Source organism: Wyeomyia smithii, chromosome 3 (assembly GCF_029784165.1).
Source record: "Wyeomyia smithii strain HCP4-BCI-WySm-NY-G18 chromosome 3, ASM2978416v1, whole genome shotgun sequence".
In the NCBI taxonomy this organism is placed as follows: Eukaryota; Metazoa; Arthropoda; class Insecta; order Diptera; family Culicidae; genus Wyeomyia; species Wyeomyia smithii.
Window position 1 is genome coordinate 112,805,480 of NC_073696.1, and position 12,758 is coordinate 112,818,237.

General features: G+C 39.6%; 2 protein-coding genes across 3 annotated transcripts in view; one reads left to right on the forward strand and one right to left on the reverse strand.

The window, feature by feature from the left end:
* Positions 1 to 2,387, forward strand: part of LOC129730829 (tubulin glycylase 3A-like) — a 61,918-nt gene extending 59,531 nt beyond the window's left edge. Inside the window, exons 3-5 of one of the 2 annotated variants that reach the window (XM_055690416.1) lie at positions 1,426 to 1,722; positions 1,780 to 1,947; positions 2,006 to 2,387. In XM_055690416.1, coding sequence (XP_055546391.1) covers positions 1,426 to 1,722; positions 1,780 to 1,947; positions 2,006 to 2,289 — 749 coding nt within the window. In that variant the 3' untranslated portion in view covers positions 2,290 to 2,387. Of the gene's footprint in view, positions 1 to 1,425; positions 1,948 to 2,005 lie in introns of both variants that reach the window. The other variant, XM_055690415.1, reaches the window with a different exon arrangement.
* Positions 2,388 to 2,899: 512 nt separating this feature from the next.
* On the reverse strand, positions 2,900 to 7,604 carry LOC129730834 (UPF0430 protein CG31712). Its single transcript, XM_055690425.1, has 5 exons — positions 7,330 to 7,604; positions 6,531 to 6,678; positions 6,271 to 6,471; positions 4,387 to 4,470; positions 2,900 to 4,215 (listed from the first exon to the last, which is right to left on the reverse strand). Exons 1-5 carry the CDS (start codon positions 7,473 to 7,475, stop codon positions 4,057 to 4,059), a joined length of 738 nt encoding a protein of 245 aa, XP_055546400.1. The 5' UTR covers positions 7,476 to 7,604; the 3' UTR covers positions 2,900 to 4,056.
* Positions 7,605 to 12,758: the final 5,154 nt, after the last annotated feature.

Below are 12,758 nucleotides of genomic sequence, written 5' to 3' on the forward strand. Positions count from 1 at the left end.
TCCGAGAAATATGTTAAATAAATAAATGAGTGTTTTGGCGTATGTTGCAGAGCAAATCTCAGATTACATGTTTTATTTATTGATATCTGATGTGGTCGATTTGGTTCTCTGTCTGTTGGTCGGGTGATCTCCAGGTGGATTTGTGGATACCTTTTGCGGGGGAAGAAGGTACTTCGGACTGCCATACTACGGGAGGCCGCAAAGTTTACGCACCGTTGGCCGTTATCATAATACACGGCATACAGGCTATCTGGTCCGATTACCGGTCTGTACATAGCCTCCCGTCCTACCTTAGCATTCATGTCCCCAATGACGATTTTCACATCCCGTCGCGGGCATCTATCGTAGACCTGCTCCAGCTGCGCGTAGAACGCTTCTCTCTCGTCGTTGGGTCTTTCTTCATGTGGGCAGTGCACGTTGATGATGCTGTAGTGGAAGAACCGGCCCTTTGTCTTCAACTTGCACATCCTTGCGTTGATCGGCTTCCACCCCATCACGCGTTGGCGCATCTTGCCTAGTACTATGACGCCGGTTCCCAGCTCGCTGGTGGTGCCACAACTCTGTTAGAAAGTAGCCGCCCGGTACCCGCTTTTCCATACCTTCTGTCCTGTCCAACAAAGTTCCTGCAGCGCTACGTTTTCGAAGTTGCGTGGATGTAGCTCGTCGTAGATTATCCTGTCGCATCCTGGAAAGCAGAGCGATTTGCAGTTCCATGTCTCAAGTTTCCAATCGTAGTCCTTATTTCGTTGCCTCGATCCATGCCGATTGTTCCGATCCGTATTATCTCTTACGTTGTTTGTAACATGATGTTTTCCGGGCGGCTCGTTGGGCCTTCCCTAACCCCCTGTCTCGCCGGGGGACCATCGTGTCAGCTCTGTATAGAGTCCCACGCTGCCACCAGGACGTTGATCAGCCGCTCCTAACATGGAGTTCAGACGCTGTTTTGAGCCGCACCATCTTGGTGAACAGACGCTCGGGTTGGCGAAGCATTTCCTCTACCGCCGAGATATGGTTACCGCGCCAACGATCGCGTCGCACCTTCTCACTTAGCTATTGTCGGATGACAACATTGTCCAGGCAACACCAACCAGTTGCATCCATGTTTCAACCGGCAGTCTAGTGAGGACCGAAGCTATGTTTGACGTTCCTTCCAGGTTGTCAACTCACCATTTGATGCCCGAACCATTTGAACCGGTCACTTAGAGGAATAATCTAATCGAACTTACCACGCAGTAAAAAAAAGAAGGCGATAATTATCATCTAATAAAAAAAAACTTGAATATCTAGTTATCCAACGACACATTTTTAATCATATTCCGTATTATAGCAGTTGTTATAAAGCAATTAGCATGTAAAATCTGCCCCTCTCAACGTGAAAATGTTCTTGTTAAAGTAACCTAACAAACCCTCAATCTCTTTCCGCAGAAAAACCACTCCTGATTCATAACACTAAATTCGACATCCGGCAGTATTTCCTGATTACCTTTACGGGCAATCAACTCAAAGTTTGGATGTACCGGGACTGCTATCTGAGGTTCAGCTCACGTGAGTTTAACTTGGACGACTTCAACGAAGTTATCCATTTGACGAACTATTCGATTCAGAAGTACTACGCTGGAGTAACACGCAAACCAGACTGCCCTCTGCCCGCCTGCAACATGTGGTCCAGCAAGCAGTTTGAGCAATATCTCCAATCACTAGACAAGGGTTACTACTGGGAGCGTAAGATCTATCCGGACATGAAGAAGAATATCTTATCGATTGTGTCCGCTAGTTTAGATGGTATGAAGATGGAAAGAAATATGTTTGAACTGTACGGAGCTGACTTTATGGTGACGGAAAACTTTCGAACTATGCTGATAGAGATCAACTCTAGTCCGGATTTGTCTTCATCTACAGAGGTTACGGAAATTATTTGTCCAGCGGTTTTGGAAGATCTTGTGAAGGGTAAGTGTTGTGGTCATTTTGTTATTCGAATTTTAGAATTTTTTTTCCCTGACTACAGTTGTGATCGATAACACCAACGACAAACGTGCCGGTACCGGTTTGTTCGAGTGTATCTTTTGCGTTGAGATTCCACGGCTAGCCCCGTACGGATATGGCATGATACTGGAGGGAAAGTCACTGGGACCAAAAATCAGATGCCGCAGTCCACTGGCACCTACGGGTCCACCAATGTGTTCTTTGAACCGAAGCCGTACCGGCAGAACGGCAGCCGCCATGGGTTCTACACCACCAGCATCGAAGCGTTCGAGTGCTACCAGCACTGCGTCCGAAACGCCGCACTGAAATTGTTCGGATTTCCAGTAGTGAAAATTCTAGTTACCAAGATAATTTACATGTTACACAACACGCTGTTGCTTTTTATGTTTCGATTAGTATCACTAGTGAAGGAAAATAAATTTGTACTGTGTAATGTTTCGTCTCTTTTTACCAGATTTGATCTCATTTAATATATCTTACAAATTATTTTAAAAACATTCAAGGTAAGTCTTAAACAACAGCAGATAAAAATTGAAACTTTACCTGGAATAAAAATATTTAAAATGTTGAGAATCGGATAAAAGAATGTTGGCTAATAATTGCAAATCACGCGCGTGGAACTTCTTGTGCAGCAAGGTTAGTCACGAAATGGTGCTTGTTTGTTCTCAACTGGTTTCGTCAGGATAGGGATCCGCAAAACTGGTGAAACTTAAAGTTTGTCATGCGAAAAAGCAATGACACTATATCATAAGCCAATTTAGCCCTCGACTTGCTTGTGGCTGATGCTTTCCATGTGACTTACCGGCTTCCTTGCTTCGGGCGTCTGGCAACAAGCGCGTTCTACAAACGAATCCATGGAGGAAGAGAATTTCTTTTCTATTAATAACATCGAGTAAAAAAAAAGCTTTTTTGTCAGTTTCTTGGGAGTAATTACAAACTGTATTTATTCAAAGTTTGCAAAATTGGAAAACTTTTACTTTTACTGTTGTTTGTTTTTTATTGGATGTTTGCTGAGTTATTTCACTGCTGATGTTCTCGGCTCTATCTGTATGTACGGAACTTAACCATCATAGACGGAGTTACAATTAATGATGCAACATTTTCCGCACGGTGTCGAAGCTTGTGGCTTATTGCACGATATTGCTTTCTTTTCGAACGAGCACAGGCTGGAACTAATCGTTATTTAATGGTACAGAATAATATTTGACTGGATCTGGTAGGTTTCGTATTCGCTTGTCGATAAAGTATGAGATAAGATCGACAACCAATCCAAGCCAAAAAATTACACTATCGTTGACCTACTGTTTGTCAATGTTGTGAACTAAACATTTTAATTGTAGTTAGAAAGTAAATAAACCAAAAACGACGGCCAATCTAGGCAATTTACTTGTTCCAAACAGTTTCTTTTATGTGAAGATTGTGCTTTCCATAACAATAAACTGTTATCTCAATACGGAAACGGTTATTTGTTTATACGTGAAACTTTAGTTTTTTATTTAATACCGACACAACCGAAAATGGCTTTTTCAGAATATAATTTTTTTACACATGACGACTCGATTCGAATCGCCTAACAAAAAAAAGATACCTAGAAATCGATCTGTACATTTGTAAATGCGACGCGCTACCGTTAAAGATAAGCCATGCCTACAGTCTTTTAGAGAGTTTCAGTTCGCATAGAATATATGGTAACATCTTTAACAATAGCGTTATCACAACTAGAATTGTTAAAATCAAGAACATAGGACATTCCTAGCAGGCGAGGAAGAACATGGAATCAGCCAGCCGTTTACAGCGGTTGATTTCCTGACCATCACGATGCGTGATTTACAAACGTGATCATTCATTACTGGAGTAGGTACTAGCTAGAAGTGAACCTTAGGACTAGTGTATACTAATCGACACAGCGTTGAAATAAGTCAACTCTCGCGCCCGTGAAATGGTCCGTGTGTTCGTGGGATGATACGCTAATCACTGTACACTGTTAGAGCACACAACAACGTGTAATTGTTTGTTTCGCTGCACCCCCACACGCACACAAACCCACACTACTGTACTGTACATGTCGAGGTTTCACGGTTTCAAAGAGAAGGATAACTTGGGACGAGAATTGTTCTTGCCCAGTATCATTTTCTGTTCCTCTTTGACGCGTTTTTCTTGCTCTTTGCGCATCTTTTGGCGCTCTTCGTCCATTTTTCTTTGCTCTTCTATTATCGCCAATCGGTCTTCAGCCTGTAACGAGAAAATGAAGCTATTAGAAGTGTTTTTCAGCAATAAACAATAATAGTTCTTGACTTGATGGAATGGTGTTTCATGGTAACAATTAAACGTTAAAGAAAAGAGATCAAGTAAGTCAAGTCCTTTATTGCAACAAGTATAAAAAACAAATGCACTGCGACTTACCAATTTCCTCTGGGCTTCCTCGATTTTCCGATTGTTTTCCGCGATAATATTTTCGAGCTCCTGTCGTTTTTTAAGCTCTTCCTCCTATGAGAGAAAAAACAGTTTTATCAGTACTGGCGTTGAGATACTAGCAGCAGACGCATTCTGCCGATGACGACTGTTGATGGTTTTGGGTGGAACCATTAAATCGTTCCAATTAAATATTCAATTTCAATCTTACGGTCGTACAAGGTTTGGAGTGCGTCTGCGGTTGTAGAAGTGGCGGTAGAACAGAATAGTCTCTCTTGTGTTTTTTTAATTATCACAAAAACTGAGCTGGTAATCATGAGATTTTCACTGTGTAGTAGCAAACATATGTTCAATAGAAATAAGTGTTGACACAGGGCTGGCGACGATCGGCAGAGAAAGGTTTTGACCTCAATCGCGTTCAATACCGAGCTTGCCAGAATTTTAGCAAAGTATCCATAAGCACAGCTTACAAGAAGGAATGTCATTGCGTTCGAAATATGCGTTGGATATCAAAACACTACTTTTAACAAGTTAGAAAGTATGAATTTAACTAATTTTAGTGAACAATATTTACACAGCCGAAAAAAACTTCTCCACGCACACACACTGCTCCCGCCTGGAAGGTTTGCTCCGTTAAGTTCCATTGCAGTGCTTCCTGAGTACATGTCGGTCCGGAGGTTCCATTCGTGGCGTTACGCGTGCGTTGGTCATCCTTCTGTGGGTCTTCAGCATCGATTTTGTTCGAGGCTTGGATGCAATTTTGTGTGCGTGTGAGACGCGTTTACGCTTCAATCGTTTATCTCTTACACTTCATTGCTTCGTTAACATTGAAAAAATACAGTTAGGAGGGAAATACCTGAAAAGTGTTTGCTATGGGAAAAAGAGAAGGCCGACAGATATCGGTGACCACGAGCGCAGATTCACATACGCTCTAAACTAATGGCGATGTGGTCAAACAATTTGATGTTGACTCGGCTATATTATGATCACGTATTATTTGAATAGTAGAATGCACAATACAGATTGTTAGATTCATGTGCCTGTCATGGCTGATACCCCAACATTGAAATGAACAAGTTTTTAATTTTTTTGCACTATTTAGCAATAATTTAACAATTCAACAGTAATGAACTATTAATCGTTACGCTTGAAAACCCATTGCAGTTTAAAAAATATATTGATAAAGAAATATTCCTGCAAGGATCGATTAAAGTTTCCAAGATTTGAAAAATATTTCATAAAACTAACCGAAAATAATGTTGCTTAAAATAAAATAAGACATTTAAGACATCATCAAGTATGCAACAGAACTTCAATCCGTCACAACTCACGTGTGCACTCACCATGTTTAGTATTATATAACGTAAATTCTAAACTAGGATGTTATGATATGATAGAAAATCATTGACCAAATTATTGAATTTTTTCTAACAACTAAAGAATTCCATTGTGGCATAAAAGGTAAAAGTTTGAATGTTATGCTGTATTTTAGAATAGTTATGGCATCGAATATTTTAATTTGAATAGCTGATTAGTTAACAGGAAAAGAGTAAGTACCAGCACAAGAAGTTTGGCGAGTTGAAAGTTTACAAGTAACAAACGACTAATGGGCCAGCACATATGCAACGATTCATAGTTCATTTGTGAGCAATTGTAGAAGGTAAAACCAGTCCATGAACTAGCTGAAAAAATGCAGCATTATCACGACCTTCCATGCAAGCCGGTTCAGTCGGAAAAATGCCAGAGAAACTGGAAAAATCTGTGGGTGCAATTCTACCAGTCCAAAACTAGCAGGAATTGACTTCCGAAAATAAGATGGGTAGCACTGGCAGCCTAGACAAACAGGCACAAGCGACTCCCAGAGCAAGTTCTTACCTCTCTGCGGCGTTCTTCTTCTCTAGCTTGCTCTCGCCGTTTTTCTAGTTCCAGCATCATTTCCTGTTCCATCTGCTTCTTGGCGGCTTCGACACGCCGCTGAACTTCTGTCTCGATTTCGTCCTTACGTTTTTCCAGCTCTTCCTCAACCCGCTTTTTAACTAGCAATTCAATGCGTTTGGCGGCCTCTTCCTCAATCATCTGAAAATAGATATTGCGATTAAACACCAAATGCCAACAGCCTTCATTGGCTTACTAACCTTTTGTTCGGCCTCCTTTTGCCGCCGTTGTCTCTCCATTTCAGCCAATCGCTCTACTTCCGTCAGCTTGCGACTTTTGGAGCTCTTCTTTCGATGGTGCCGACGTTCTTCGCTGCTGCTATCGGACGATTGGGATAATGAGCGCTTCCTACAATAGTTGCAAATCCCCCAAAAGTGAGATTTGTAAACAGGAGAAAAAATGAAACATTGAATTACTTTGAAGACTCCACAAAAAAGACCCCAAAACAAACGTTCTGTTAGGTCTTGGCAGATAATTTAAAGTATTAAGTTGCGAAATAATTATAACAAAAGAGTAGTGAAACGTTAACCGAAGATTAATCAATCGATTTGTTATGATTGCCGCTTTACCCTGTTTCACCGTTAACGTCGTCATCTTTTCATTTTTATGTTGCCACTCTCTTAACCTCAAATAATCTATGTTGAAAAAATGAAGTGGTTTCAAGGCTACCTACTCTCGTTTTCGGCCACAGTAAGACGCAGTTTCTTCGTTTCTTCAGAGCACTTCCTGCTGAGGGGGCCATTGTCTGCTCCTGCAAAAATGGGACATTCGTTCGGCGAAATACGCCATTCCCCGCTTTATCCTTCTCACATTCATATTCAAAATCTATATAATACTAAATCATACACAATTTTTCGGCAAGTGCGATTGTGATCGGTCGAAAAATATGAACATTTAGCATAGAACTTTTTTTTTCTTGTTTGGACAAATAAATATAACAATTGGTTAGAATATTTAAAGTAAGCAGCTTCCAAGCAGACAAAAAATGCATATTTTTACCTTGATTTGGAGCTGTGTTCCTTGTATTTATCGTGACTGCGATGCGACTCATGTTTGCTGTGGGACGACGATCGGGATTTGCTTCGTTTCCGGTGCTTGCTCTTGTGTTTTTTCGGTGTTCGGCTACGGGAACGAGAACGGCCCATTTCAAACACTTAGTTTTTATTTGATTTGGTAATTGAAAGGCAAAAATTAGTAAAATTTGAACACCAATTTCTTTGCACTTAAAAATTTTCTGCTGCCTGGAGCTACGTGAAAAATTGATTTTGACAGTTTGACGTTCAACGTATAATGGCCGAAAAATGGGGTCTGTTTTTTTGACCGAAACAAAGTTTGCTATAATGCCAAGGTGCTATAAAATTGTGCAGGGGGTGTGAAGATGATAATAAACTAAAATGAGATGTTGAGGAACAGCTGTATTGTCTATTTCATTGCTACTTATCCAGCTTTTTACCCACCATATGGACGGTCGCTATAGAGATAAGTGACTTTTCACCTACGCACACTAGTGAACGTGTAAACCCGTGTAGAGTTGCTTTTGTTTCCTCCAAACTGTAAATCATCGCATCTCGTTGCTTCGATTTTTTATCACTTTTTACCAGTTTTGGTCGATTATGTTTAGCAGCTTCTTCCGATTCATGATCACGAATGAAAAATTTATTCAGAAACGAGTTTAGAACTTATAACAAGTGTTCAACTAATTATTTGTCCAGCTGCTAAAAACGTAGCATTGCGAACAAAACAGTGATTAGTAAATATTTTCCTCAATGAGTGGCACTAACACATTCGTACGTAAATAGGTCTATAATGCTTGTTCGTGATATGCGAACCTTTCTGCTTACGTCAGTTTTAGAATTTCTAAAGAACTGCCCGATAAAAAGACCCTCCAATTTTTCCCCATATTTAGTACATTCTCGTGGGCACAATTGCCCGATTTCGATTCCGACGAATCAACTGATTGTTGCAACAACTCTTATGGGAGTTTAACAGAGGGGTTTACCGATTGATCAGTATACGAAATCGGTCTACGAAAACCAACCGAATCGAGTGATTTTGAGTGATTTCGTTCGAGCCTAAATACGAAACCAGACGAAACAGGGAGATTAGTCTGATGATGAAATTGCCTGAACCATGCGAAATAGGTTGAGAAATCGGTGGATCATATTCTAAATCCAATTGAATAAGATTAAATACAGTAAAGACTTTTTTTACACGGTTTCATTTTACACGATTCTTTTTTACGACGATTTTCCAAATAACACGATTTTTTTTACCTCGTTTTCCCAAATAACGCGATCTTTTTTACACGGTTTGTTTTTGCACGATTTTTCGTCTTCGCGTAAAATTGTTACAGTAAGTAGCAGTAACAGTAACAAACTATAATAGGCTGTATTTTACACAGTTTCATTTTTACACGGTTTTTGTTTTACAAGATTTTTTTTACGACGTTTTTCCAAATAACGCGGTTTTTTTAAGACGTTTTTCCAAATAACGCGGTTTTTTACACGATTTTTTTTGCACGGTACGTAGAATCGTGTAAAAAAGAACTTTACTGTCTGCAGATTAGTAAAGAGATTATTTTTATTCAAGCATACTAAATAGGTTGATTAATCCATGTATAAAGTTTAAAGTTAAGGTTTACTTTGAACTTATGTTTTAACTTACATCGCAGCCGATCCATACCTTCAGTGGCACCTCTGGACAGCGTAATCCTCCTATTAAAGTTATTGAACCAGCCGGTTAAGCTTTAGATGTTGCTCGTACAGCCGGGGAGTTGAATGAGGGCTTTGAATCGGCTCCGATCCAGGTAACCTTCCAGTGCCCTGTCGATAAACGGTTCCTGTTCCAAGCATCTGAACAAAACAAAACATTTTATTCGGTTGAAGAATCATCAAAGGTTTCCCAAAATTCAGATTGTTCTTGTTTTTGGATTAATAGATCACAATCTTACTCATTATCATTATATAATAAATTTTCTTACCTGAGATGAAAGACAAAATAATTCTTTTACGAAATGTAGAAGTGCAACAGGGAATTTGTCTGAAAGTTAAAAACAGTTGCTATCATCTGTTAATGATTAAAGAAGTCACATAAACGATTCATGCAACTGTGAGTAATTGTAAAATACTCAAGAATGTGTTTTTACTTACCTGAAATATATAGAATTATCCGACGAAAAATCTTATGCTGCTTCTACTCCCGGAACCATTTTGAAAAACACTACGAAATTATATTTCGTTTGCTTACTAATCAACATAAAAAATATCATCCGATTTTACTTTATATAATAAAGCGATCTTATAACAGACTAAATTCACATCTTACGAGAACTGATTTAATTATCCAAGAAATCAGGTGACAAATATAGTCAACATACGTGGTTTGACGAAATTGACTGATCAATATGTCGATTACACAAACACCCGATTTAGTTGATACATGCATATAATACCATCTGTCAAAATTTTCTAACGGGTGGCAACATAAATGTGCGCCACTCTATCTTTTCACTCCACCTCCCTGACACGTTCGTAGCCTGTACTTTTGTATTCGCGGGAATGAAACGGCAAGTTACACTGCTGTGCTTTACACTGCTATAAACAGCGACATCGATGGATTAGGCAAAACTGAACGGGAGTGAAGAGCACGTCAGATGTCTTCCCTTTGCGGCCATTGTTGTTTGGGGCTCGGCATCGAGGGGTTCGTCATAATGGGGGTACTGTCAAACTATAGGTAATGAGATTACGGTGTCAGGGAGGTGGTTCACTCTGTTCAAACAGACGTAAGCAGAGTTGTCAAAGGGGTGGGTAATTTATTACGTACATTGCATTATAGCGTTCTCAGGGTCCCCATTACTTACCCTTCCTTTACGCTGAAATTCATAACACCTTTACGTGACCTCAAAAACATAAGTCCCTTTTATTAATAAAACTGACCAGAAAGACGCACGACGAAACTTCTCCAGAAAATTATAATTGGTGATATTTGGCAAGAGGAACGAGCATCGGTATAGTTGAACAGTACCCAACAAACAATTTTGTTGTATATCAGCCTATTAAGCTTTAGTTTGGTCAAAATCCACCGAATAGTACAAACTGTGATTCAACAACATTGTTTTTAGGGTAAAGGCCCAGTTAGCCTTCTATTTTGTATGGAGAAAGCGTAATTACGCCGTGTGTGTATCTGAGCCTTAAGCGTGTAAAAGTAAGAGTATCACATTACACACGAGCACGGATAAACAATAATAATAAGCATGCCACTTCTCAATAGCGGTATTACTTATAATAGAAGTGCGGGATACAGCAGACACCCGGGCATATCTCACAATAAATCTACGATTCTGGTCGCAGTGAGGAGTCCAGACAGAAAAAAAGGAAGAGATGCCATATAATTGTTTACGAACCAAGCACGTTCGGTGGTGGGTTGAAACAAACAAATTTTATGGTGCGTTTCGGGCAGCGCACCAGGTCAATACTGAGTCAAAATCGCGCAAATAAAGAAGGGTTTTGCCAGCAGTTAAGCCTGTAGTACACTCTTTGTCTAATGGTCAAATACCTAGCCAACAATTTGGTCCGTATATTTCAGTTGTTGTTGAGATATAAGAACCCTTGTGCAATCTAATAAAGTTGTATATAACGTTCTATATGAGCTTATAAGTACCAAAGTGGAGGCAATATACGTACCAAAATGGTTCGCGCAGTTAAAGATATACAACTTTTTATTCCATTTTTTACAATTTTATAACAATTACCTTTTGCATAAAATCTGAGGTATGAACAACTCTATTTGCTACTTAGTACAATTTTCTATTGCCATAATTCAAGCATACATACAATTCCGTTTCACCCGTGTTTTGATTCTACTACGATGCTTTACGAACTTAAACGCAGCAGTGTGGAATCTGTACTGCGAATAAATTTTGCATTATAGACCGTTCCGATAATTATAAATACACTTACGATCAATTGTCATTTCAAATAAAGTGCAGTATTCAACCAAACGTTGGCTGCGTCCTGTTGTTTACATCCAAAAGAAACATATGCTGTCATTTTTTCAAACATTTAGTGCGAAATTTTGAAAATGCGTGGCCTTTCTCCCGAGCAAAGAAAGCGAATTGGGCACAAATGGGGCACCGTGAGTGGTCTTTCTATAAGAAAATTAGCCAGAGAATATAAGTGTCGGAGCAGTTCGAACCGCATTGCGGAAGTATTGTTAAGAGTGCACATTTACTGATGCCCCAAGACGTGGTAGAAAACCCGGGCCTGTTGATCCCACAATGGACAAAAAGGTTAAGGAATACTACAAGCGGCATCCTTCAGTATCAGTACGAGATGTGGCGAGAAAGCTTGGAACCTCGGCGAGTAACGTTATGCGTGCCAAGGGAAGAATGGGTCTGCAGACCCGTCGAATCTGTGAAACCGAGAGCTCGGAAGCTTTATGACAAACTTCTGACCAAAAAAATGGGGTGTGTTATCATGGATGACGAAACCTACATAAAACTGGACTATAAGACTCTGCCAGGACCGCAATTTTATACATCACTGAAGGGAAAGGATGTCCCTGGACCAGTGAAAGCCATTTACACTGAAAAATTTGGCAAGAAGGTAATGGTTTGGCAGGCCATTTGTGGATGTGGGAAAATATCTCGTCCATTCATTACGAATGACACAATGAATGGTAAAATTTACGTGAAAGAGTGTTTGCAGAAAAGGTTGTTACCCATGGTTAAGCAGCATAACAATCCTCCAATCTTTTGGCCCGATCTTGCTTCCTGCCATTACTCTAAGGATGCACTAGGGTGGTATAAAACAAATAATGCCACATGTGTCCCAAAGGAGATGAATCCTCCAAACTGCCCTGAAATTCGCCCTATTGAAACTTTTTGGGCTTTGACCAAGGCAAAGCTGAGGAAATATGTCAAACCAGCGGACAATGTTGAAAAATTTAAAAAAGATTGTCTTTAAGTGGTAAAAATGGTCGGAGAATATACTGTGCAAAAGCTTATGAGTAGTGTTAAGAGAAAAGTTAGAGAACTCGCGTATCCTACGAAAAATAATCCCAACTTGAATTGAAACTGGAAAGAAAACACTTATTATCTATATTTCAGAATAAAATGACCAGAAAAATACTGTATTTTTTGTTTTATTCAAGAAAGAAGATGTATTTATAATTTTCGGAACAGTCTATATATACAACCTAAATTTTCCAAATAATAAAAAAACATAAAATTGAGTAGCAACAATTTCATTTATATTTTTTTAATGAGAAGTACGCGTACAATAAACTTAGTGCATTCTTTGGTATGTATTAATTATTGAGGTTGGATGCGGCATTTTTCTTTATCATATTTTACAAGGCTGGGTTCAAGCCTCGAACCCCCAACGTTCCGATCACTGCTCTTGTTCCCTATCCTCAGAGTCGTTTTACGA